This window comes from Pieris brassicae, chromosome 1 (genome assembly GCF_905147105.1).
Source record: "Pieris brassicae chromosome 1, ilPieBrab1.1, whole genome shotgun sequence".
Classification (NCBI taxonomy): domain Eukaryota; kingdom Metazoa; phylum Arthropoda; class Insecta; order Lepidoptera; family Pieridae; genus Pieris; species Pieris brassicae.
Window position 1 is genome coordinate 670,389 of NC_059665.1, and position 27,934 is coordinate 698,322.

A 27,934-nucleotide genomic window follows, 5' to 3' on the forward strand; every position below is an offset into this window, starting at 1 on the left:
ATAAGTAAATGGCTCATCGTTCTCAAAACTATGCATTTTATATAAAAAATATCTGGCAGAGAAAGAAATTATAATACGAAAAGAGAGTCAGTAAAAGAAACAGAAGATTGTGAGACTTATATTTATTGACAGAACATTGAGACTCACTCTAAAACTACACTGACTAAAAATAATTAATTAAGCATATATTTATACAGGATAAAATATCATTAATTAATATCTATTAACATTGTTAGAAATAATATCGTTTTGAACATACGTGCGTCTGCGGCCAGATCTCCTTCTACCTCTCATTTTGCCTTGTATGATTAGTTAAAGTTATATAAGACATCTGAAAATATTGTATCGGCGTACAAGTTGAATAGCAAAGGTGTTAAAGTGCAACCTTGGCGCACACCTCACCTTCCCTTTCCTATCTTTGTCACTACGTCTTTTAATCTCATACTGCTCACGTTATTACTTATCCAATAACGCAATGTTACACCACACATACGTTTTATGCCATTTCAACGGCATTTGGTACTTATTTTTTTCTCTGCCATACCCAACACTCACTACGTATAAAAAACGCTTTTACTTATTACTAAAAGTGTTTTTTATACCTTTTATCAGCTCGAGCCATTTTTCCGCCGTTGAGGAAAGTATCACTTGATCGTCAGAGTATAGGTGACAATTCCCTAGTAACTTTTTTAAATCTTTCAGAGAGTCCATAAATAAGTTGAACAACCACGTGCCTCCCCGACACAACCTTGTCTCAGCTTTAACGATAGGATAACCAACTCGTGTAGGCTCCGTTAGTTCTGACGTATACTATGAGAACGCCTGAGAACGAAATAAACAAAGCTGACAAGATTCATTCTTTATTACACGATCCTAAGTCTTATCCAAATCTACAAAAGTACAGAAACTCTTCTACAATACAGTGTAAAGAAAACAGCATCCCATTGCTTTTATAAATTCTGCTTGCAAATCCTACACTTTTTCACGTCTCTTTGATCATTCTTTCAATAAAGTGAAGACGTGAGTGGATGAAGATGATATGTAAAATTTTCGGTTTTCGGTGTTTTTTCTTTGGATCACTATGATATGTATAATTGAATTACTACAAACCTTAAAATCGTCGATATAAAGCCTATTTTTAAAAATACAATTTGAAAAAGGTGTTATGTTTAGTTTATTTTAAAACTTACAGATAGACAGACGATGAAAGAGGTATATACACCTCTCATATATCACCCTCTCCCATTTAATAAAAATAAAAACTTTACTTTTTTTGCGTTAGAGAAGGTGATATGTACGAACATAACCTTATTTTTCGTGAATGAAGGTGTTAAGTCGCAAACATAAGACCTTCATTCACTCAAGAAGTCAAATGTGGTGATTGCATTCGTTCGTTACAGTTTTGCGCGCTTTCTGTTATTGTCGATTTGTGTCTGTTGGATACAGTGTAAAATATTGTTTAAAATACATAATTGACAATATGTTATGTAATCGCTGAAGTTATGAAGTTATGTAACCGCTGAACCGTCCACTAGCGATCAAGGCACAAATTATATTGGCCGTCTTGCGAAAGTTCCTGTCTCTGTAGATGGTGACATTTCCCATGTAATAGAGAATTCCCTAAAAGAAGATATAGATTATTTTGGATTGACTTTTCGAAACAAAGAGTTATACGCAGTCTTGGAGGATGTATCCCCATTGCAGAATTGAAATGAAGATTTTTCTTCCGGTAGTGATAACATTTACATTCCTGAAAGCCCCGATAGCACTAGCTTTTGTGGCACTGTAATGCTAGAATACATAAATCTGCTTCCTACAAGTACTACTTAAAAAAGCATGGAACCACAGAGATATGCAAGTTAGGTTTATCCGGCATTTATCAGATTGGAAGCAAAAAAAAAATTGATCTCATTATAAAAGGAATCAAGAAAATACTTGCAGCTCTAAAACCAGAACAGAGGGGTAGACATCAGAATCGTATATAAATAGACGATGACGTTGTTAAACGTATTATATAAATATGTCCTATATTTTAAGTTTTCCTGCTGAACAATCATCACATTACTCACAAAACAAAAATATGAACAAACTCTATTTATCATCGCTACTGACTGTGATCAAGTTGCACAGTCTATACCTTGGAATATGTCATAATGAGGACCTATCAGACAAATAGCGTGTCAAGAAAACTTCATATTATAACCAAATTTTTATCACACATTTTAACCTATCGTTTGGTGTACCCAAAGAGTGATATGTGCGCTACGTGCGATGACGAACTCATATTATGAATATAAGTCAAATTATTATTCTGCTGTTGAAGGTATGCAAGTTGACCAAAGAAAACTAACCCCAGATACGTCTACGTTCGATGAATTTACAACAAACCATGCCATTACCAAAACTAACAACATCAAAAGCGTTTTACTTGCGTCAATTGTTGTTTCACAATCTCGGTATTCATGTTTGTGATGTGAAGCAAAGAAAAAGTTGTACCTGAACTGAAGATGTTGAAGATCGCGGCAGTGCCAAAGATGCGAGCGCACTCCTAAGACTTGTGGTAGTAGATCCAAGTTGCCAAAACAATCAAGCAAGTGATCAAGAAGTTTAAGTAGAAAAAGAACAGAATCTCCGATAGCAACTAAAGTACGTTAAGCCGGAAGATCGATATTTTTTGGAGTAAATTTTAAACCAATCATAGTATTTTCATATGAAGCATGATCACAAGTGTGATATAGTAATATAATAGCTTAAGTTTGTGAAGTGGCTTGTTATGTTTATAAAAAAAGATATAACATGTCTATAAGTATTCGTACTAATTTTAAATAGCTGCAAGGACAAATAGTTTAAGTTAGTTCATGGAAGAAGGAGTTATGTTCAGTTTTTTTTATATAATATCGAATAATATCGCCAGAGTTTTATTACCAACGTACCCTCAATATTTAATATCATTCACATTACTATGCATTCAAATTTAAGCCATAACTAATCATTTAAGCGACTTATAAAAGAAAATTGTTGTAAAACTTTAACTTCAATTTACTCAAAAACTAAAAAAAATGCACTTATCACCTTCATCCACTAACGTCTTTACTTGTGTTTCGGAACGCGACAGTGCTTAGACATCAGTGAGTGCTTGTAATTTATTATGAACTTTACTGAATAGCAATAAAGTTCAAATTTACTCTACATTTTATTTACAAAACGTTTGTATGGGGAAAAGAAAAGAGCTGTTTTAGGGTTTTCCCGGAAATTATTCGAATTTTTCTCGCCGTAAAAACCATCCTTAGACTTCAACGAACATTAAAAAAAATAATTGGTACAATTGTTCCAGGCGTTGTAGAGTTATGCGCTTACCAACACATTTTGCGATTCATTTTTATATTATAGATAAGGTAAGTTTTGTCTCCGTTTTGCTTGCGTGCATTTAAAACAAATTAACTTTTATTAAACATAATAATAACCTATGATATGATATTTCCTAGTCTCAATTTATGCGATAGGTTTCGCTCTGGACAATAAGCTACATATGTTTGCTGTAAATTCCTAATTAACTGTATAGGGAAAATGTAAATGATAAATTTGCCTTGATAACTGCTATATTATAATTAATAAATTATTTGTTATCATTGTTTGTGACGGTATTTTCGTAGGCATCCGAAAATGTGGTTACAAAATAATGAAAACTCAAAAACAACTAATAATAGACTTTGGAGTGTTGGTCCGAAATTAGTGATTAAAAAAAGATAAAAAAGGAGGATGTTGTTCCTTAACAAAGTTGTCATGGTTGTTTAAAAATCTAAGTTGGTTCTCTACATACCATCAAATTCATACCATCAAAAAAAGAACACCAAGAAACAAAAAAATAACTTATTAGAACTCTACTGATTCTTTTTTCTTAAGAGCTTTCTTGACACGTCTTCTCGTTCGCATTTCATGATTTGTTTAAGTCATTCCTTTTTTATTGGTAAACATCTACTGTTCCCAATATGTTACGAACAACTCGGGAAATCTTAAACTGAAATAACATCTCACAAAAATCAAACCCTAAACTAGAAGGATCAAAATAGTTTAGTATAGTTTCTGAAAAATGGTTATAATAATAACTGCATTTATAAATCTTACAATTAGCGCATTAATAAGAGATTTGATATACAGTTTATGGGAGTTTATGTGAAAAGACTGTCTTTCAGTTGTAAATATCTAAATAATGAGATGTATTCTCTTTCTGGCCTTTATCAAATTCAAAAAAATGCTCTTTTGCTTATCATAATATTCGACAAAGTACAATATGCAAGAATTTTATAATACAATTATTAGCTACTAACTACATAAGGAAATTGTTTCTATGTTTTTTGGGTTTCTTTATATAAAGCCTCGTTATTTATAAATTAAGGTCATTTGACCCTAAGCAGCCGCTGTGACCAGTAACATTTCAATTTAAAATGGCGGCTCGCGTGTTATCGACGATAGGTGCAGTACTTGTGAGTATTAAATGTTAAATTTCAACTTGTCCAACTGTTTATTTATATTTTTTTTACTCTTATTACCTTAATATCTGTTATTAAGATGATTTTTAACTTATGTTTATTAAGATGTTAATAAATTCTTGTTTATGTTTGAAACAGACATTTTAACGCTATTTAAATTTTATTTTCGATTTTCTTCCTGTTATTTTAGGTTGATTTTTATTCTTGAATCCATGTCTACATTCTACAAATGTTTATTTCAGGTACTTCAGTGTTGTGTAATGTCCTTAGCAATGTAAGTACTGAATTAATTTTGACTAGTAGGCGCTATAATTTATCACCATCCAATTTCTCTTAAATCATGGAATTTGGGGTCGTACAAATACCATAGCATTTTTTATCAATTTAGTGCTACTGTCATATTATTGCAAAGTTGTGTCTTATTACAAAATTAACTGTTATTTTGGGCCAAGAAAACTAACCTAATGTTCTTTAACAGTCCAGTAGAACCAGAGCTCGCTGCTGTAAGAGAATCAAAAGAAAACTCAAGCATAGCCTCTTCTACTACACCGTCCGTTAAACCAGAAGGGGGTTCACCTATCCCTCCACCCGTTAAACCAGAAGGGGGTTCACCTATCCCTTCACCCATTGAAATAGAAGCGACTCCAGCTACCCGGCCACACGTTAAATCAGAAGGGGGTTCATCTCCCCCCCCACCCGTTAAACTAGAAGGGGGTTCACCTATCCCTCCACCCGTTAAATCAGAAGGGGCTTCATCAACTGCACCGGCCGTTAAACCAGAAGAGGCTTCATCAACTGCACCGGCCGTTAAACCAGAAGGGGGTTCATCAACTCCACCGGCCGTTAAACCAGAAGGGGCTTCATCAACTGCACCGGCCGTTAAACCAGAAGGGGGTTCATCAACTCCACCAGCCGTTAAACCAGAAGGGAGTTCCTCTTCCCCGCCACCAGTAAACCCCGAGGGAGGTTCATCTGAGCTGCCACACGTAGTACCATCATCAACAGTACCTCCAAGTAAATATACAGAAAATTAATTGAACACATTTCACGCAACTGACACCGTAAGATTTTGATAATACAATAGCTGGCCTCTTGTATGTGTTTGAAAGTTGTTTTTGATTTTATAAGATAGCACGACGGTTTATGTTGTAAAATACCATCATACTTGTTACGAGTAGATGATTATTCTAATTTAATTAATCTATCACATCAAAAATCTCGGACTAGAATTGGAAAAGATTTTGATATAGGATTCGAGTAATATATAATAGTATTGTATATCGGTCGAAATCCAAGCTAAGCCGAGTTGCAGCCAAGTTGCAGCCAAGTATACAAGTACATAATCGTTTTCAGAAAAAAATTCTTGGGATATCTGGTTTCAATCGATTTTGGTACGATAAATGAAAAAACTTTTATATTAATGTTTTGATAACATCTAAAATTGCTAGAACATAAATTTAAAAGTATAGATCTCTAACGAGAAAATAATTAAAATTTCAAATTGAAGATAAAAAGAAATAGCTGTGCGAATTTTAATCAAGCAATAGGTACCTGTATTTTTAATTCACTGACTAGATTACTAGTTCAGACGCCAATTTCCATGGCATAAACTAACCAAATTTGACGTCAAGGATTTCTGAATATGAACATAGTGATAGATTTAGACATATGATATGAATGTCACAATTCGTGCTCGGTTCTGAATCTCACCTTTAATTAATTAAATAAATAAATATTATATCCAAATAATAAATAAAACGTATTTTTCAGTGTCTCCTACTACGATGCCACGAGCGTCATCAAAGCTGTAAGTTTTACCTTTTTAATAAATCTGTACATACCACGTCCAATAACGTATATAACTCAATATTGAATATATATATATATATAAATAAATATGTTTATTCATTTTAAGTTCAATTTCATTACAATGTGTAAGATTTGGGAACTCCTTTAAGTAAAAAAATATACCTGTGTCAGGGTTTCCAGCTCTTTCATAACATATCTGATAAAAAAAATGGTTGTCTGTAAACTCGGATTACAGACGATAGTTTAACGTGACAACGTCATAATAAAATATTGAATAAATGATTGCTTACTATTAAATTAATAATATTAAATATTTTTTTATGGAATTATCACTATATTATATGGATACAAACAAGGAGCATATATTTATCGAGTGTAAATCGTATAATGAGTGTAACGGGACGATATACGACATTATTCAGGCAATTTGAAAAAAAAAACCTAGTGAATATTTAAAACTTTTGTAACAAATCGATTATTTTTATTTAATATAATAGGTAATAAGAAATTTAAAAAAAATATTAAAAGAACATTGCATGTCCGGTTCAGCAAACCTTCGACTATTTCTCTAATTAAAACAAAGGAACAAAAAACATGAAGACGACAGCCATTGTTAAAGGGAAAGTAAAATTTCCAGCTAAGCGCAGTTTTGTAGGCCTGCTTAATGTATTCACACTAAAAACTAAATTCTATTGCAGGTCTCCAGGCGCAACTGCAGGAATAGTGATTGGAAGTGTGGCAGGAGCTGGAATTCTTATTTTTGTGGGGAAGATGGCCTACAAGAAATACTGTTAATATATGTTACTAGTTTATAGTTATGTTGTTATTTTAGTGTTAATTAGAATCCTATGATCGTCTACTTCAATTATTTATCTGCCACCGGAGTGCAGCCGAACTTCTGTTTTTACTAGGAAATGTAAAATATTTTACAGCAACTGCTGACAGCAAGTGTGCTTATCCGCCGGACTGGTACTTTTCAACTAAGAGTCGTGGTAGCAATCTCTATAATTATAGAAGAGATTATTAGAAGAACGTAATTACGTTCACTCACAACTTCGACAAACTGCCTAATCTATTAATATACAAAAAGATAAAGGTTATCATATTTTTATGATGTTGCTCATATTAAATTTGCTACAGATTTTTTTAAAATATTAGGTGAATATAAATTTATAGTAAATTGATTGATGAGTATTAAATTGTACAAAATAGACCCCTAATGTTTAATAGTCTATTTATAGTTATTAAATTGTAATAAGAATACCTGACTTTTTTCTTAATCTGAATTGTTTAGACACTAGTTGTATGATTGGTAGAATGTTTGAGAACATATATACTGAACGACTGATAAATGCAGTACGGAGAAGTGAAGACCACAAACCCAGAATCAATGGTTTAACTAAAGTACACTGTACTAAGTGTTAAAAAAAATATTCTCAATAAAATCCGAAAGTCGACAGGAACAAGATAAAGAAAACCATATATAACCATATATAAGATACGAAAGGACGGATTAGATTAGGCGACCAAGTTTATTTTCACTATTCACTTGATTAAGACACTACAATAATTTACTCTGACGTTTTATATCGTCTAAATTAATGGAAAGAATTTCTTCATTAAGAATATATTGTAACTGGACTTGCAAGATTTGCCAGCACCTACTTGCTTGGTTGAGAGTAGCAGAGTCAGAGACTTTGTGTTTGTCTATACGATTAAAGGAATGGTATTGGCTATCTTCACCAATTTTATGAGTATTACGATTGAATAGATATCACAGACACTCAGATATAAAATGAAATGTTAATCGACTCACCAGAGGAGCTGTCGAAATTGAAGAAACACATTTTTCTTACATAACATATATAACTACAGGTTGTATATAGTAGTTTTTATTAGTTGGACTTGAAATGAAGATTGTGAAACCCCTATTTTTTATCAATGATAAAAATATTTATTCATGAGTTATTCATAGTGCTTTGTTATAACTGAAACTTATCAACGCCATTTACAGCGGAAATTATTTTAACATATCAATAATTGTATATCTTTTTATTAGGGTGACAACAGTTTTTGTATTTTATTACATGCGAAGAGAAAACCTTGTCTAAGATTATTAAAAATTAAAATAATAGAAAACATAAGCTGAATTTATGTTAACCTACGGCTTTAGATTAAGAGGTTTATTTATGATTTTACCATAGTAGGGAGACCTAGTTTTATTTTCCGGTTCACTTTTAACCATTAATTAATGACTACAATAGATAAATATTAATGAACATGTCTATATAGAAGTGTTACAATTAATTTATACACCTAAAACCAGTGCTTATGTATTTTTCGAAGGGTCGGTCGGTCAGGCTCACGACTCAAGGCCGCATATCTTGGAAATTATGAAATTTTTAGAAACTCGATTATTATTCTTACTAAATGATATTTACTATAATTTAAAGTGAATATACAGTCGTGGTCAACTAATTAGGGACATGCAAGATAGTGAAGAACAATAACCGGTTATGTACATACAAATATAAAACCCTATAGATTTTTTTTTTTATAAAATAGGGGGCAAACGGGCAGGAGGCTCACCTGATGTTAAGTGATACCGCCGCCCATGGACACTCTCAATGCCAGAGGGCTCGTGAGTGCGTTGCCGGCCTTTTAAGAATTTGTACGCTCTTTTCTTGAAGGACCCTAAGTCGAATTGGTTCGGAAATACTTCAGTGGGCAGCTGGTTCCACATAGCGGTGGTGCGCGGCAAAAATTGCCTTGAGAAACGCTCAGTCGTGGAACGTCGGACGTCGAGGTGATACGGGTGGAATTTTGTATTTTGCCTCGACGTCCGATGCTGAAACTCAGCTGCAGGTATTAATCCGAACAACTCCTCTGAACACTCTCCATGGTAAATGCGGTAGAAGATGCAGAGTGACCCCACATCTCTACGCAACGCCAAAGGATCGAGCCGCTCGGAAAGGGATTGGTCATCGACGATTCGAACCGCTCTTCGTTGGATACGGTCAAGTGGAAGGAGCTGGTACTGGGGAGCCCCCGCCCAGAGGTGAGAACAGTATTCCATGTGGGGCCGTATTTGCGCTTTATAGAGTTGCAAGATGTTTGATGTTTAGACACATGTTATTGATGTTTCAGTAACTATTATTTGCATAATTTGGTCCGATTATTATGCTTTAAATGGCTGTAAATAAAAGAATAAATAAATAGAAAAAAGTATTTAATATCAAAGGTTGAATATGTATTCAATTTTAAGGTATAATTCTGTAGCTGGACATTTAATTAAGGACAGTTAACTATAATGAAAAATAGAGTTAAACAAAACTAATAATCTGCAGTATTATAATATCTTTAACAGCTCCATTTTATTACGTGTAAAATCAGTACCCAGTAGCAAAATCTTTGTTAGTAATTACCGCTTGACACCGATGTGGCATAGACATTATCAGTTTCTGGCAAGTTTCGACAGGAGTGTTTGCCCATGCCTCACAAAAAGCTTCATTAAGTTCATCTAAAGTTGTGGTACGATAAGTGGCTACTTTTTTCTTGATTTCGTGCCAAAGGTGCTCGATTGGGTTAAAGTCCGGGCTATTTGCTGGCCAATCTAGCACTGATACTGACTGACTGGTAAGAAACGACTTGACTGAACGGACGGTATGTTTCGGGTCGTTATCATGCTGAAACGTCCATATAATAGGGAGATGCTCCTCAGCATAGGGAAGCATCGTTTCCTCCAATATTGCCTTGTATTGATGTTGGTCTAAGTTACCCTGAACTTTCCTCACAGGTCCCACTCCACGTCCAGAAAATGAACCCAACATTTTAATGTTTCCACCGCCATTGTAACAATAGGCTATTGTCTTGTTCTCACATCGGACGGACATTCCTTAGCGTCAGGTTACGCGTATTGTTAAGTGTAAGCGGATCTACATAGAAATTGTTATATTTTATAACTTTATTAATTCATATAATTAAATTCAAATTATGTCGCTTTTAGATTCACCGCATATTAAAATTTTGGTAGATCTTATTCCCAAATATGACGGAACTAAGAAATTACTTAATTTTTATATTAGAGAGGTAGAAAATGTTCTCGAACAAATAGAAGTCGCGGGGAGGAACCATCTCACATTGCTTAGCGTAATAAAAAGTAAGTTAAGCGGTGCGGCTGTAGAGGCAATCGCCTATGAGACTAACTTAGATACGTGGAACAATATAAAGACAGCTCTTATTCGTCGCTTGGGCGAACCTCGCAACGAAATTCAAGTTGGCAAACGACTTCGTGAGTTACTGGACACCATGTTATCTATATCCATGCTAATAAAGGTTATTACGAGGAAATGGTAATTGAACAGTATGTTAATAATCTAGATTTCCATGTTTCATTAGGCGTTAGAATAGCGAAACCAGATACACTAGAAATGGCGATAGTGGCAGCTAGACAGGAAGAAGCGTGACTTGCTCTTAACAAGCCGGGCCCTTCGACATTCTATAACGGTACGTTTAGGCAAAAGGAACCGAACTTTCCTCAACATTCACATAACAACAGGTTACCCTTCCCATCTCGACTACATCTTCCACCCACACATCCTCAATTTAGACCTGCTAACTATGTACCTCAAGAGAACAATATGACCCCAGAACAACGGCAACAGCTAGTTAAGTCGTTACTCCCATGGAAGAACCAACAAGGAGGTAGAAGCTCTGGAAACTTCCGTAAACCACTCAATATTCCTCAACAGGGTCATCATGCACATAGAAATTCGGATGTCACCATGCGGTCAGTGTCAAAACCCCAAAAACCCCCATATTTAATTGAAGAGGTATTTTATACTGAGAATAACCCTTATAATTCGGACCCGGAGTTCCAAGGTAAATGTTATAATTGTTACAATAGTCTACAGGACGAAAGCGATGTCGAGCCGAATTCTTGTCAGGAGGAAGCCGAATACAACTCGGATTTTCACGAAGCTCAGGGAGAGGAAGACCGGAGGTAGTGAAAATCAACGTCCAAAATACCGACCATCTACCATACATAGAGCTGCCGTAGTTTCAAGGTAAGTTTTAGTAGATACCGGTGCCAGTCGGAGTGTTGTTTCATCTGATGTTATTTTTGGCAATATTTGGGAACAATTGGTTGAGTTCGAGCCTTTCGAAATATCCACCGCACATAGTAGATCAATTCATAAGTACATAGTACACCTCCCGTTACCACCAATTTGTAACACAGACACAATTCATAAATTTTTAATTTTCGACTTCGACCCAAAATATAAGGGACTAATAGGATGTGACTTACTGAAACATTTAAAAAGTAATATTGACTTAAATCGAGGAATATTACGTACAGAAACAGCGAATATACCAATTTATTTTAATCATCCATTGCGTAAAATTAAAATTGAGCCCAAATGTGAGAAGTAGTAAGAATAAAGACTAATTATATAGATGGACAGTATATTCATAACAAACACTATTGGTCTGAAGGTTTGGAATCCCCCACAGCGTTAGTTACAGTTAAAGCCGGTTCTTTTAAAACTACTGTTGTTAATAGTACTGACGAAAACATGTTTATTTACGATAAATCCCCTATAGAGTTGGAGGCTTATTATATTACTGCACCAATCGACTACACATGTTCTGAAACTGACTGAAAAAAGGTTTCAGCTTCCTGAAAACTAGGGTAACATTATGGAAATTACAATTTTCTAATATGTGATTGACCCTCTCCTGAAACGGTCAGAAATCATATTACAGCCTGCTGAAAAGTTCTCTAAGTAGTGGAAAAATCTAGAAACATTGCAGTCGACCCGTCTTCGTAACAATACATTAAATGTTAACATAGATGTAGAAAAAGATCTCTGTGACAATTTGAATAAAATTCGAACTGGTCACATGAATGAGGAAGAAAAGCGAGAAATTACTAGGCTTTGTTATCGTTACCGCGACATTTTTCATTCCGAAAATGTACCATTAACTTTTACACATGCAGTTAAACATCAGTTAAGATTGTCAAATGATACACCAATTTACGTTCGTAGTTACAGACAAGCCCCACAACAACGTGCAGAGATACGTTACCAAGTTGATAATTTACTAAAGCAAGGTATTATTAGAGAAAGTATTTCACCATGGTCATGCCCAGTGCACATCGTACCTAAGAAACCGGACGCATCTGGTAAAGTTAAATGGAGACTAGTAATAGACTACAGACAACTTAACGACCGGACAATTGAAGACAAATATCCCTTACCTAACATACACGACATACTTGACAGATTACGACGTGCTCAATACTTTACTACTCTTGATCTTGCTAGTGGTTATCATCAAGTGGAAATGCACCCAGAAGACATAGAGAAGACGGCGTTCACTACTGAACGAGGTCATTATGAATTTTTGCGCATGCCATTTGGCCTTAAGAATGCACCTAGCACATTCCAACGGTTAATGGACCATATTCTTAGAGGTTTACCGAACGTTTATTCATATCTGGATGACGTTATCATAATAAGTACGTCATTACAAGAACACATAGAAAGGCTGCGTGAAGTTTTTGAAAGATTTAAAACTCATAACCTTAAGGTTCAGTTAGACAAGTCGGAATTCCTCCAAAAACAAGTATTTTTTTTAGGTCATGAACTTACAGACGAAGGACTGAAACCGAATAAGGACAAGATCAAAGCTGTACTTGACTTCCCGTTGCCTAAAAACCAAAAAGAAATCAAATCATTTTTAGGACTAGTAAGTTACTACCCCAAGTTTATTAAAGACTTCGCAAAGTTAACAAAGCCTGTCATAGGCTTGCTTTACGGCATACGGCAGAATTCTTAGAGTCATTTAACAAGTGTAAACAAATACTTACTAACGATCCGATATTGCAGTACCCCGACTTTGACCAACCGTTCATATTGACAACTGACGCATCTGACTTTGCTCTAGGCGCTGTGTTATCTCAGGGTAGAGTAGGATCTGATAAACCCGTAGCTTATGCGTCGCGTACTTTATCAGACTCAGAGTCGCGTTATTCGACTATCGAAAAAGAGCTTTTAGCGATAGTGTGGGCAATAAAATATTTTAGACCCTATATCTTTGGACGTAAGTTCACAATTTATACTGATCACAGACCCCTTACATGGTTGATGTCGCTAAAAGATCCTAATTCGTTCCTAAAGTTGACGCGCTGGCGACTGAAATTGGCGGAGTATGACTTTAATGTTGTTTATAAGAAGGGGCTGCAAAACACTAACGCAGACGCACTATCTCGAGTCAAGATATTTCATCACAGCATTGATTCACTTGCAGTAAACCTTGACGATAATGAAGACGATGAATTAATTGGTCGAATATTTGAAAATTTCCGTATAACACAACAAAATAACAGACAGACTGATGACGAACCGATGGCAGGCCCGAGTAGACAAGATGATAACTTAGACCCAGACGTACAACTAGATCCACAGAGCCCCTCAATTGCAGAATCAGCTATAGATGAAAATCAACTAAGTGAGGTAGAATTAGTTAGTACTAATAATACCCAACCAGATTATGAAAATAACGGTATCCCTATTTTATCTGACGCAATCGATAGGCAACTAAAACGTTTTTATTCCCGTAAATAACACAGAACAGGAAATAATTGTACCCAAAATTTTGTAAAGTTTATTGTACCACATTTAATAATCGAGGCCCAAAACTTATTAGATGTACCAGGCGCGTTACGCTAGTTGAGAATAAGAACGAACAGGAAGCGTTGATTAAGAAGTATCATGAAGGTAAGACAGTATACCGTGGTATACAGGAAACACTTAAGCAATTGCACAGAAATTACCATTGGCCTAACATGTTACTTACTATTCAAAGGTATATTAACCAATGTGACATTTGTTTGTAAGCGAAGTATGAAAGAAACCCTTTAAGACCCCCTTTAGCAGTTACTGAAACACCTCATAAGCCCTGGGAACATTTATTTATGGACTTATATTCAGCAGGAGGAGGTACCTTTCTCACTATAATAGATAATTTTTCAAAATTCGCACAGGCAGTTCCGTTAAACGCATGCAGTAGTATACACGTAGCCGAAGCATTATTACAAGTTTTCTCTGTTTTAGGACTCCCGCATAAAATTACAACAGACTCAGATAATAAGTTCGATAATGACGTAATTAAGGAAATTTGCTCTCTACATGATACTAACATTCATTTTACAACCCCGTATAACCCTAACTCAAACTCACCAATAGAACGTTTTCATTCAACTATAGCTGAAATAGTTAGAATTCAGCGTATGATTAATAAAGACGACCCTATTCAGTTAATTATGAAATATGCCATAATAGTTTACAACAACGCTATTCACTCGGCAACCGGTTATTCACCACACGAGTTATTATTTGGTCACACAACTTCACGTAACCCATTGGAGCTGCACTTTCCGAAGGAATTTTATCAAGATTACGTCCTAAAGCATAAGGCAAACGCAGAAGCTATACAGCAATCTGTTACTGCCCTGATGTCAACAAATAAAGAACAGGTAATAGCCAGGCGTAATAAGCAAGCTGTAGACATCGTATTCAAGGTAGGTGAAACCGTATATAAACAGGTGGCGAAAACAGCAAGTAACGACAAAACTATACCCGTATTTAAAGGTCCGTATAAAATTATTCACCTGCACCCTAATAATGTAGCCGAGATAATAGGTAGTCATCCAAATTCTAAGTCGATTAGAGTTCATTATAAACTCCTTAGAAGGCCTCACCTTGTTCCAGGATCCTCATCGCAGGAGCAATCATGCTCTGTTCAAGAGGTGACGTAATCCTTAATGCCGTCAACAGCAATCCGGGAATCCTTTTGCTTAAACAAGGGCGGATAATGAAACAAATAGATATTTTTAATTTAGCATGTGTGTATAACATGACTTATTTGCAGTCAACCATTAATGAGTTAGCGACATTATTCGCAAACATAAATACCACAGAATTGTATACAATGCATACAGATCAAGTGCAAAATTCTTTTAGAGCTCAAATAGAACATAATCTATCTTTAGTGAATACAAAAATTGTATTCACTAAAGATAGATACAAAAAATACAAAAAATTATTCCCCAGAATGTTAGGCGCAAATGAGGTCTTATTAACGGTTTAGGCTCAGTTATAAAGTCCATAACAGGTAATCTAGATCAACAAGACGCTCTTAAATTTGAAGCTGATATTTTGGCCATTAAAAACAAGGTTACTTCTATGAAAAAGGTTCAAAAGAAGACATTAGTAATAGCCGAAAACACGATAAAAGAATTTGGTCTCCAATTAGATAAAATCAATGAAAATCAGCGAATGTTAGTTTTGTATTTGGAGAATACAACAAAGACAAATTATGTGCTAGCTAATCACGTTCGTAACTTAGACATTTATGTTCAAATAGATTTGAGTTTGCAAATTATATTAGATAAGTTAATGATATTAGAAGATGCTATAACATTTTCGCAATTAGGTGTTATGCACCCTAGTATTATAAGTCCGTAGAATTTAACATATGAATTGTTACAGCTTGGAAATATATACAATTTAGAACCAATTACAGATTTAAATATAGGAAATATAAGAGAACTAGAAAGGTCAATAACAGTAAAAGCGTATAGTACTAAGCACTCATTAACATTTATTTTCAAATACCTTCTATTGATAAAAGTATATATGACCTTATTCATTTATATTCTATCCCTGATACCGAGTACCTCACCATTATACCCAAATCCAAATTCCTTGCACTTGGAAGCGATGAGTACGCATACCTCGACAACAGCTGCAAGTCGATCACCGAGAGCGTTCATCTCTGCGAGTCTCTGCAAATGAAATCCTTCACAAAATCAGAAGATTGCATCGTCAACCTCATAAAACACAAGAATGCCAACTGCAGCCGTGTTAAGATGGTACTAGGTGACAGCAAGATCCAAAAAACGCGGGACAACACGTGGCTGGTCATACTTAAACGAGAAGAGATCGTAAGAGCACAATGTTGGACCAACACATCTTACCATCATGCATCGGGAAGCCATCTTATAACCGTAACAGAAGATTGTCGCGCAGAAGTTGCGAACATGACGCTGCAGTCACATGCCACGAAATTAGACTTAGATGAAATAATACCATTGCCCCAAAAACAAGACTCACCTGTGGATGTCGTGCGGTATCAAGTAAAATTGCAAGATCTGGAATTAGATAACGTTCGGCAACTACTGGACAAGGCTGAAGATCTGGAGAAGCAGGGTGACATCAACGACTGGCCTAAGATGATGGCAACTCCAAGCTGGACAATTATCATCCTCTATCTATTACTGATATGTGCAGTATCATGGAAAGTATATAAAAAGTTATCAAGCAGATGCACCAAGAACGCACGGAAGATCACGCCTACCAGTGAGGACACTGGTGGAAGCTGTAAAATCAGCTTCTCTCTGAAGGACGGAGGAGCTACCAAGGCATAACCCTTGGTAATCGCTGACGTTGCACTCAGCGATTTCGCCGACTATAGTTTATTTGAAAGTTAATTATTGTATTCGTATTATTTAGATTTAGATCAGTCTTGTAGTAGATTTCAAATTGTAAAGACATATAAATTAAATTCTTTTTTTAATGTCTTTTCGGTCTGCCTGAACATAACTGCGCTACGGCCTTTTTAGATCCGGGCCTGAGGTATAGGTATAGGTTGGTGGACTGAGTTTCCGCACTTAGACTCATAATTGGTCCGTTATGGGTAAAGTTCTGCCTAATTTAGCCAGCCTAGCTCCTTCTAGAAGCACAAAAGTCTCCTGGGCACTTCACAGGATTAACGGAGCGACCTCACGGCTCCGAGGATTTCTGCCCGTTCTGCACAGCCTCGCATTCCAGGACTACGTGGGTGACTGATTCCTCTGCGTTGAAATAGCCTCTGCACAAGGTGCTGTCTGTGCGCATTGGAGTCCGCCGCGATGATGAACTCCAGTTTCTCCCTCTCACAGTAGTCAGCCAGAAGGCGCCCTCGTCACACGGTTTAGGCCTGAGATATCTGAATGTGTTTTATGATCATTTGTCAAAAAAAGCATCGGTCTGCGTCGGTCGGTGATCGGTCTCCTGTGCCTATTACACGCCGTCGTTGCGTTACTTCTAAAGCAAGCCAGACATTTTACTTTAGAAAGTTCATTGGTGCATAACCTGGAAATACCACTTGGCCAATACTGCACTTATATGTTGTTTTAATTAAATTTTTGTCTAAAGTTCCGCACTTCATGCGCTTAACCGAATTATTTATCTTACAATGGTTGCCTTGGCACACAATTTGTTAGTTATAAAACCACACGTTGTTAGTATAATTTAAGATTTGTTAATAACTTTTATCTAAGAAACGAAATTATTCGAAAAAGTGCAAGAAACTGGAAAAATCTAATTAAACATATAAACACCATTGTTACCCTACATGAATTCGTCATCACGAAGCAATTATGGCTCATCAGTTATCATGTTTTTCGCGAATAGTTGAGTGTTAAAATGTATCGCATTTTGTTTATTTTAGGCTTACTTACAGCAATAGAATGCCAAGTCTGCACCAAGAGAGTTATGTAAGTATATGTCGTTTTAATTATATGACTTTTAAACTGTTAATCGTTTTGAGGTTCTATGTTTCCGAACCGATTTCACTTAAGGGCCTCTAGGAGAAAAGAGATCCAGACCCTATAAAGCTTTATTTACATGCATTTAATTCTAAGTAACTCGCCTGCACTTTGCCTACTGTCCAATAGAACCTATGTCTGATAATTACACTTTATTTGACCATTTTAAGACCCAGGATGTGTACCATTGTACCGTACACCGTATTTATAACGAAATAGCGAATAGTTATCGAATGCTAAGATTTCAAGATTATTAAAGTATGGCTATCGAATATTTGGAATTGCAAGGGTAGCAAGGGTAAATTAATGAATTGAAAATTTGTGCGAGCTACCCTTATTACTTAGGGATATAAAAATTGTTTACGACCTAATCTTACCTACCGAATATTAAAAAAATCATAAAAATCGGTAAAGCAAGCAAATGATTATTAGATGTAATTATCATATTACTGAGGCCCAGACCTAAAAGGTTTTAGGACCAGACATTACAAACACTTACTAGCAATACATAATTTTACAATTATTATAATTTGTGCCGTCCCCAATACATGAATTTTCACCGTTTTGTTGATGTAATTATGTAAACTTATAAACTATAATTCATGACATTTTTAGATTTCATATCATGGATAGCAGAATATAAGGCAGTCGCTAATTTTCGGTGATCCCCCAATGTGGCAGAAAATAATTATGAACACGACAATGCTATAAACAATAAAATATTATTAATTAACTATAATATAGAAAACACAACCTAAAAAACAATATAACGCAAGAATAACATGTTCAGAACTCGCAATTACACTGTAGGATAATCTACTGCCGTATGCACAAACCTTGTACCACTTAAAGAGACGGTGATTAACATAAACGATTATATGTTATTATTTGTATTATAAAACGCTTAATGTAATTTTAACAAAATTGTATTATTTCACAGGAGCAGTCGTTGGGTTCCACAAACTTATGTTAAGTCATACAGGGAAAATTATCACGCCCAATGCTGGTATGGTAGCTGTACGAGGTCGAGGATAGCTACCTATGTAGACAGCAAGTGGGTCCAGGTTAGACTCTAAACTTAGTAAAAATTGAGGAGTTTTGAGGAGGAGAGGAGGAGGAGAATTGACTTTATCAAAATAAATTAGTAAAATTGTTTATTTTATTATCATTAATTACCGAAGATGTCATGTGGAACTTGGTGTAATGGTTGCAGCTCCTTACAAACGTTATGTAAAATAAAAATTTGGCAATTAAAAAGAGTGGCGGAGATTTAATTGCCAGTTCTTCTCTTCCGTTCTACGCCCTTGATTTGAAAACTGGCAGTAAATGTATAATTGAAGCATTTCATTAACATTTCTGTTTTTGACGTTCATAAGTGTACATTGTCACCTATGAATAAATGATTTTGATTTGAATTTTCATTTAAAAATGTTTTTGTCTCTTTACAAAGCAATGAATTGTACATCGTCATCGTTTGACTTTAATTTTTGATCAGTTTAGGTAGCAATAAGCTTAATTAGCCTAGAGTAGATTATTATTTTTTCCTTATATGAATAAAATATTCAAACTTCAGGAAATTAGATAACATTCCATGTTGTTTCGCTATTAGCATAGCATGACTCAATAAATTATCATAATTGAAAATAATCGTTTTAAATGTTTCCAGAAAGTTGTTGTTGAAAATAAGAAGACGTGTTGCGATGGTTATATTCAAACGGATGATGACGAACTAGAAGATAAGTAAGTGTTTGATCAATCGTTTTCATTTTGACATACAAGTGTCAAAGTTCGACCTATATCTCAACTCTGAATTTTACCGTTAGAGAGAGCGTTATGTAAAGTGTAATAATTACATAAGTTAAATAACTTTCATTTATAGCGTGACTATCTCATATTTAAAATCATTATCAGGATCTATTTGGTGTATTCCGACCTGGGTATGTTCGGCATGACTTACAAAATTTTAAATACTATATTTTGTAGCGTGAACGAACTGAGAACCCATCCTAGGTTGAGTATCTAGTTTTGAATTACATTGCACGAAATTTATTAATTATAAACAAAGAAAACTATATGTGTCATACCACTTTCAATAATTACAAATATGGAGGTTTTACTTATATGTATTTCTTTGTGTTTCAACATTATTAATTGAATATAATTTAAAGAAAAAAAATTAAATAAAAACTAAATTTGTTTTACAGCATTCAATGCAATCCTATTTGTATACCAGCTTGTAAAAATGGCTATTGTGATAAACCAGGAGAATGCAAGTGCAACGATGGTTACTTCTTTAAACCCCGCAGCACCTATGAATGCCTGCCATCCTGTAAAAATGATTGTGGACGAGGGCATTGTAGTGCCCCCGAAACATGCAAATGTGACTTTGGATACGTTTTTCAAAACTATACATGTCAACCAATCTGCAATGAGCCCTGTATAAATGGGACTTGCATTGCACCAGAGACCTGTGAATGTAATATTGGCTATCGAAAGTCAGAGGATAACACTTGTGCACCATACTGTTCTGAGGGATGTACACACGGAACATGTGTTAGCCCAGAAGTTTGCGAATGCGTCGCTGGATTCAAAAAGTCTGAAGATGGATGTGTACCACATTGTGTTAGTGATTGTGGTTATGGTATTTGTACTGCACCAAACGAATGTACATGTAATGAAGGATATAAAATAGAAAATAGAACTTGTATACCGCACTGCCACGGCACGTGCGAGCATGGCAAATGTATTGCTCCAAATACGTGTGAATGCGACGAAGGTTGGTCCAATGTTTTTGGTGTTTGTCAACCAATTTGTTCAATCCCTTGTCGAAATGGTGCCTGCATTGGTCCAGATGAGTGCCTGTGCGACACTGGGTATGAGAAAGCCGAAAATGGTTCTTGTACTCCTCATTGTGCAGAATGTGATAATGGCAAATGTATTGCTCCAAATACGTGTGAATGCGATGAAGGTTGGTCCAATGTTTTTGGTGTTTGTCAACCAATTTGTTCAATCCCTTGTCGAAATGGTGCTTGCATTGGTCCAGATGAGTGCCTGTGCGACACTGGGTATGAGAAAGCCGAAAATGGTTCTTGTACTCCTCATTGTGCAGAATGTGATAATGGCAAATGTATTGCTCCAAATACATGTGAATGCGATGAAGGTTGGTCCAATGTTTTTGGTGTTTGTCAACCAATTTGTTCAATCCCTTGTCGAAATGGTGCTTGCATTGGTCCAGATGAGTGCCTGTGCGACACTGGGTATGAGAAAGCCGAAAATGGTTCTTGTACTCCTCATTGTGCAGAATGTGATAATGGCAAATGTATTGCTCCAAATACATGTGAATGCGATGAAGGTTGGTCCAATGTTTTTGGTGTTTGTCAACCAATTTGTTCAATCCCTTGTCGAAATGGTGCTTGCATTGGTCCAGATGAGTGCCTGTGCGACACTGGGTATGAGAAAGCCGAAAATGGTTCTTGTACTCCTCATTGTGCAGAATGTGATAATGGCAAATGTATTGCTCCAAATACGTGTGAATGCGATGAAGGTTGGTCCAATGTTTTTGGTGTTTGTCAACCAATTTGTTCAATCCCTTGTCGAAATGGTGCTTGCATTGGTCCAGATGAGTGCCTGTGCGACACTGGGTATGAGAAAGCCGAAAATGGTTTTTGTACTCCTCATTGTGCAGAATGTGATAATGGAAGATGCGTGGCTCCAAATATTTGTGAATGTGATGATGGTTGGGTCAAAAAAAACTCAAGCTGTACTGCGTTATGTAACACACCGTGTGGGCAAGGCTTTTGTGTGCAACCAAATGTGTGTGATTGTTATTCAGGATATAAACAAGACATTCGGGCATTAGATGGTGAAATTTGTGTCCCTGACTGTGACTTATGTAATAACACATGCGTGGAACCTGAATGTGTGTGTGATTATCCATGTTGTACCAGTGTGGATTGTATTAAAATATATCATACGGAAGGGAAAACGACAGTAGAAGACAGTAATACTACGGAAAGTTATACAAAAAGTACAAACTACTTGAATACAACAACGAGTATAGATCATTCTATAACCTATTATGATGATATTTCGACTGACGATATTTCGACCACAGATAATGAAGAACTATCAAAACAAACAAAAGACGAGCATGCAGGGTAAGTAAAGGGATGAAGAAAAACACCGTGGGGAAACCGACTGGCCTTTAAAAGTCGACGGCATGTGCACAGGAGGTTGATCACCTATTTGCCTATTAGATTGACAACATCATAAAACATATACACATATCTGAGGACCAGGTATAAAAGCTACAATCTTTTATACCTGGTCCTACTGGGTTTTTGTAACGGGTCAACGTGGAACGAAGGCGATTCATTCTAATAATTATTAGTTAATTCAGACATATTAGAATATATTTTAAGATCTTAAATTACTATTATTTTTCAGATATCCATACTGGGTCTATTTTCTTTTCCTGGGTCTTATTATAGTAGCAGCACTTTCTGTGTGTATGATACTTATCGCAAGCAGGAAAAAGATGCAGCACTATTTTAAAGGTGGTACCTATAAAATACATGGTAAGTTTATAGTGTTATACGTATTATCAAAGACGATGACGTCGGCTTTAATCATATATGCTTAAGCCGAACTTATAACTCAGTTTAGCTTCGCTGGGCTTATAATAATAATAAATAATAAAATATGTTTATTCATTTTAAGTTCAATTTCAATACAATGTGTAAGATTTGGGAACCCTTTTAAGTAAAAAATATACCTGTGTCAGGGTTTCCAGCTCTTTCATAACAAACTTAGTTATACATTCCTTAAAATATTTAATTTATATATAATTTAGTTACATCTTCTATTAACTTTTTTTTCTTTTTTTGTTCTTGATTTTTAACTGTTATCAACACACTGGAGTGCATAAGTGAGTGTGTGAGTGAGTGAGTGAGTGAGTCAGTGAGTGAATGAATAAAGTCTGTACTACATACTAGGCCTCAGAAGAAGCTCCAACTCTGCGTAGGGTATGTTCATGAGCCAGTCCTTTAGTCGTATTTTTAGATTGTAGACGGTAAGCGGGTAGATGTTAAGCAGCCTATTTAAATTATTATATATGTAGTCTGCTTGCATATTGCGTCTCGCAAAGTCAGTCCTAACGGTCTGTCCGACGACAACATCCCTATTTCTTTTTAAGAACAGCCTACTATCAAATGGTAGCGCTCTGTGTGATTTTAAAATTAGACTCAGGACATACAGCTTCCTAACGGAAAGTAATTGGCTGAGATGATAAAGCTCTTCCGATGGGAATCTGTATGGCCGGAACAGCATGACGTTTAATAGAGCCCTATGTCCCCGTTCCAATTCCAAAAAAAAATGTTTTATTTATGCAATATGTCAGTACGGACTGAACAAGTGCTATGTAAATTCTTTTAAGTATTATATCCGATGTAATGTGTCGCAAAATTTTAAAAATATATGTTAGTTTCCTTAATCTACCAGTCATGGACTCTATATGGGGATACCATGATAGTCGCTCGTCTATGCCTATGCCCAAATATTTGATAGAGCTAACTTTTGCTATTGGAAAACACGGACAGTTACTGTCTCTTTGCATATCGCAGTGATGTATTTTAATTTTAAAATCATTAGGTGGTTGAGTTCGATCAGAAATTCTGAAACATACATAGTTAGTTTTCTCTTTATTGAGAGACAAAAGGTTAAAAACAAGCCACCTAGCAATAGTTGTCAGTCCAACTTCCGCTGATATTTTTACCTCTGCCCAGTTAAGCCCTGTGAAAAGTACAGCCGTATCATCCGCATAGGAAAATATTTGCCCGTGATCAAGTTTTAGATTGCTTAATGCATTAATATATATTAAAAATAGTGTTGGACCTAATATGCTTCCTTGCGGAACCCCATAGGTGATTTCCAATTCATCACTTACGTAATCTCCTACTTTCACTCTCTGTGTTCGCCTTGAAAGGTAATCACAAAATAGCTTTAAGGGTGTATCTCTAATGCCTATATGCTCCATTTTATGTAAAAGTGAGGAGATACAGACTGTATCGAAGGCCTTTCTTAAATCTAGAAATGCACCAAGGCATTTCTTTCCCTTATCTAGGTTTGATACTATTAGAGACGTTAATTGAGATATGGCATCTTCAGTTGATTTTCCTTGCCTGAATCCATATTGTGCGCTTGATAGAATAATTTATTAAGGTAGTTTAGTAATCTAATATTTAGTAGTTTTTCTAAGACCTTAGAGATGGCTGGAAGAATGGAAATTGGCCTGTAGTTATTTACTTTGTCTTTATCGCCTGATTTAAGCACCGGTACAATAATAGCTTGCTTAAGTTTAGTCGGAAATATCCCTTTTTGAAAACATAGGTTGACCAGATGACATAAACAAGGTACTAAAAGACCTCTAGCGAGTTTTAGAAATCGTGTGGGAATATTATCCCACCCCGGTGCGCTATCTGATTTTAGGTATTTGATTATGTGATCAACTTCTAGATGGTACTAAATAGAACAAACGAATGCAAGCTGGATATAGGGGCTAGTGCTGATGTGGAGGAGTGTGACGAGCTTTGTTGAATTTCCTGAGCCAGTAGAGGGCCAAGATTTGTGCAATAATTATTAACTTCATTTACAGACTCTGTAGGCGTAGCCTTAAGATTTAATAGTTCGTCATTATTATCTTTTGTTTGACTCATATATGTAATCTTGTTAATATCTTTTCACAACTGTTTTGTGTCGTTAACTGAATTATTTAATTGTGTTCTTTCATATTTTCGTTTTAGTTTTTTTATTAAGTTATTACAAAAACTTCTATACCTTTTATAAGTAATTGATAGAACTTCGTCATATTCATTATTTTTAAACGCTTTTGCATTTTATTTCTGCTTCTTATACACCGCAAGATACCGGCAGTTATCCACGGCTTTAATATCTGAAGGTTTTTAGATACCTTCGTGATTATTGTATTTTCTTCTAAGGATTTTTTAATCTTATTTATAAATTTATCAACGACTTCATTTGGATCCTCGCAAAGTAAGAGATTATTCAGATTTTTATGAGATAATGTTATTACCGCTTTATCAAAATCTGTATAGGTTTTAAGTTTTTTTAACCTCTACTGCGTTATGCATTTTTAATTTCTGTAAGTTTAAAAAAACCATGAGATGATCTGTAATTGATGTATTCAATACAGCTACTTTTGCCTGAAATTTTTTATTTTGTTGTTTTATCATAACATGGTCAAGACAGTTATTATTTCTAGTTGGGAAGAGATGTCCCGGCATTAAGCCATATATTGATAGCATACTAAGATAGAAGAGTTTAGTCTGTTATTTAGGTAACTGTTGTCGACATTGTAAATTAAATTTATATTTATATCACCGGTGATGACTATATTTTTCTTGTTCTTTACATGATCCAAGTGTAGACGAAGTGATTCAAGAAATGATTCTGAGTTCGGAATAGAAGGAGAACGATAAATTCCTAAGATTAAATGATTAAGTACCTCGATTTGTATACAAGATGCATTTTCTAAGATTATTTCACGTACGTCGGTTTAAGATTATTCCTGATATAAGCCACTACGCCATCATTCTGATTAAGCTGATTCTTAGTATAATATGAAGAATATTGGCTAAGTTGAGGAATAAGCTTTGTATTATTCAATCTGCATTCAGTTAATATAATGACATCTACCTCAATTTCCAAACTGCTTAAGGTTACTTGTAGATTGTCGAAATTCCTATAAATGTTTCTTATATTTTGGGTTATAATAGTTAAATCACTTTTTTTAGGGTTTATAAATTGCTTTAGATTTTTTACTTCACACGAAGTGGATATAGCTATTTCAGTTTCATCTAAATCATGAATTGTTGTGAGTGTATTATCCATAATAAATTTTGAAAAAAGAAATGATTTCTTTTATATGATCACAATCAATGTAAATCGAATAGGTAGGTATTGATAATTCAGTAATAAATTCCATGTCATGCCGTATTTGAGGGTAGTAACGAGGATATTTGCATTTTGCGTGAAACGTGTAAAGGAAAGAGAAAGCAGAAATGTATCCTTTTCTATGGCCGTAATCAATGTAAATCGAATAATTGAAGGGTATTGGTATTTTAGCAATAGGTGTTATGACATGCAGTATTTGAGGGTAGTATTGAGTATTATTGTATTTTGCGAGATACGTGTAAGAGAGAGAGAGAATATAAATTACGGTTGCAGAATTTTGTCCCGAGTAAAAGAGACAGACAATACAAGAGGTGCATTTTTATGATGAGTATAAAGGAGAGTGTACAATGGTGTATAATGTTTTAGTGTTTTTACATAAGATATTTTGTTGTGATAACAGTTGCAAAAGATAAGGTGACAAGTACATTTAAAAACTAATAAAACCTGCAATAGTCAGTAGGATTGCATTATTTGCTGTATTTGAGCTTCAGTCTTGAGTAAAAGTATTGATGTATAATCATCTTTCCTTAGATATACTTTACCATACGAAGTCCAGCAATATTTATATGCCTTTGATCTCACCAACTCTTTTCCACGATAAAGGAGTCTAGATGCTTTTGGCGTTAAATTTTCAGATATGTAAATCGGAGTATCTTCATTGGTATGGAATCCTAAGTGTTTAGCGCACAATTTAGACTTGTGTTTTATATTGAAAGCTTTACCCATTTTTATGATGTCGTTCTTAAGCAACGTTGAAGTAGTCTCAACCAAGATAGTCGTGTTTTTAATACCTTCCTTCTTGGAGCGTTGCATGTAAATATCTTTAATCTCAGTTTTGGGAAGTGAGCAGCCAATGTTTGAAGTCAGACACTTAACCATTTCGAGTAAGTCTTCCTTTGTTTCATCACCTTTTTTGGGACATTTTTAATTTCTAAATTAGCCTTTCTCATGCCCTTATGCATTTCTTCTATTTTATCCTCTAGTGTTGCTATATTTAACCGATCTTGCTGTGACTGTTGTTCTAATTTTTTTCTTATACTCATCATTTTGCGCCATGAGAAATGCAATTGAGTTTTCAATGTTGTGGTTAGTATTTTTTATGTCTGATAAAGTAGGATTGATTTTTTTAAGTTCAACGCTATGCTAACTAACAACTAAACAACTAAAAACCTCATACTCTACCGCTCCGAAGACTATGGTGGTGGTGGATGGTTTAATTAGTACTCGTGGACTACTAAATTTTATTAACCTTCCCACGAGTAATCTCAATTATTATGCATCCCCTCCGCAGCTAAATTAAAAAAAAGCCTTTATGGGCTTCAAACCGATATTTTCCTAATTTTAAATTTCGAATGTACAAGCCTCCAGTAGTGTAGAACCTAACCAAGTCTTTTACCGTTCTTAAACCGGAATATATGTTTTGGAATACATTCTGGTTTTTAGATTATTATTATTATATTTTTTAACTCAAACTAACAATATTCATATCGGTTACCAAGTATAAACAGCAAGTGTCAACAGGAAGTAATAATATTATATATATTAGATAACGTTTGTAATATTATATATTTTTTAGGTTTATACTAATAAACGGATTTATAATAACTGATGTTATTAATTTTTCAGATCCCTACCCTCAATGCAAGGATTTGACAATACCTCAAGCTATGTCTGGTAGCTTGTCTTCGATTATATCATACTCTGATATTAAGAACAGAAAAGAATCCGTTCATATGTAGGATTATAAAAGATGGGAAGAAATATTTTCAGTGATAATTAGTACTTATAAGGAATGGTATTGAATGTTTTATTAAGCATTTACATTAATTTTATTCGTGTGTTAAAGTACGGCCATCTATACGACATGATTGAAAACTAAATGAATGTGGCAAACAGACTGAAGAATAGTATAGACCATCGATACTAGATGTCGCTATAATATCATTTAAAGTAAAGTTATTTAATTTAAATTATTTATTTTAATTTAAATTATTACAATACTTAAGTA

General features: G+C 35.0%; 2 protein-coding genes and 1 long non-coding RNA gene across 5 annotated transcripts; 2 read left to right on the forward strand and 1 right to left on the reverse strand.

Moving 5' to 3' along the window:
* Positions 1-847: 847 nt before the first annotated feature.
* Positions 848-8,281, reverse strand: LOC123712852. Its single transcript, XR_006754133.1, has 2 exons — positions 8,116-8,281; positions 848-1,620 (listed from the first exon to the last, which is right to left on the reverse strand). It is a non-coding gene; the product is annotated as an uncharacterized LOC123712852 (long non-coding RNA).
* LOC123712846 (predicted GPI-anchored protein 58) lies at positions 4,401-7,111 on the forward strand. Its single transcript, XM_045666164.1, has 5 exons — positions 4,401-4,484; positions 4,733-4,764; positions 4,969-5,504; positions 6,261-6,297; positions 6,998-7,111. The coding sequence occupies exons 1-5, from the start codon at positions 4,446-4,448 to the stop codon at positions 7,092-7,094; spliced, it is 741 nt and encodes a 246-aa protein (XP_045522120.1). The 5' UTR covers positions 4,401-4,445; the 3' UTR covers positions 7,095-7,111.
* A 9,523-nt stretch (positions 8,282-17,804) lies between the features above and the next one.
* On the forward strand, positions 17,805-27,902 carry LOC123712836 (protein draper-like). Of its 3 annotated transcripts, none has more exons than XM_045666140.1 (7): positions 17,805-17,904; positions 18,896-19,019; positions 19,622-19,695; positions 20,160-21,451; positions 21,644-22,112; positions 22,402-22,532; positions 27,553-27,902. In XM_045666140.1, the coding sequence occupies exons 1-7, from the start codon at positions 17,834-17,836 to the stop codon at positions 27,663-27,665; spliced, it is 2,274 nt and encodes a 757-aa protein (XP_045522096.1). In that variant the 5' UTR covers positions 17,805-17,833; the 3' UTR covers positions 27,666-27,902. The 3 variants fall into 3 exon arrangements, with proteins under 3 accessions (XP_045522096.1, XP_045522107.1, XP_045522086.1); XM_045666151.1 differs by having other exon boundaries at positions 20,160-20,696; positions 20,889-22,112; positions 27,553-27,901; XM_045666130.1 differs by having other exon boundaries at positions 20,160-22,112; positions 27,553-27,901.
* The last annotated feature ends 32 nt before the right edge of the window (positions 27,903-27,934 follow it).

Excerpts from the sequence above, each read along its gene's own strand:
- LOC123712846 (XM_045666164.1), top strand. The coding sequence starts at position 4,446 with ATGGCGGCTCGCGTGTTATCGACGATAGGTGCAGTACTT. Across the intron at positions 4,485-4,732 it reads CGACGATAGGTGCAGTACTT|GTACTTCAGTGTTGTGTAAT; the intron begins GTGAGTATTAAA and ends TGTTTATTTCAG. Across the intron at positions 5,505-6,260 it reads ATCATCAACAGTACCTCCAA|TGTCTCCTACTACGATGCCA; the intron begins GTAAATATACAG and ends CGTATTTTTCAG.
- LOC123712836 (XM_045666130.1), top strand. The coding sequence starts at position 17,834 with ATGTATCGCATTTTGTTTATTTTAGGCTTACTTACAGCAATAGAATGC. Across the intron at positions 19,020-19,621 it reads TAGACAGCAAGTGGGTCCAG|AAAGTTGTTGTTGAAAATAA; the intron begins GTTAGACTCTAA and ends AAATGTTTCCAG. Across the intron at positions 22,533-27,552 it reads TGGTACCTATAAAATACATG|ATCCCTACCCTCAATGCAAG; the intron begins GTAAGTTTATAG and ends TTAATTTTTCAG.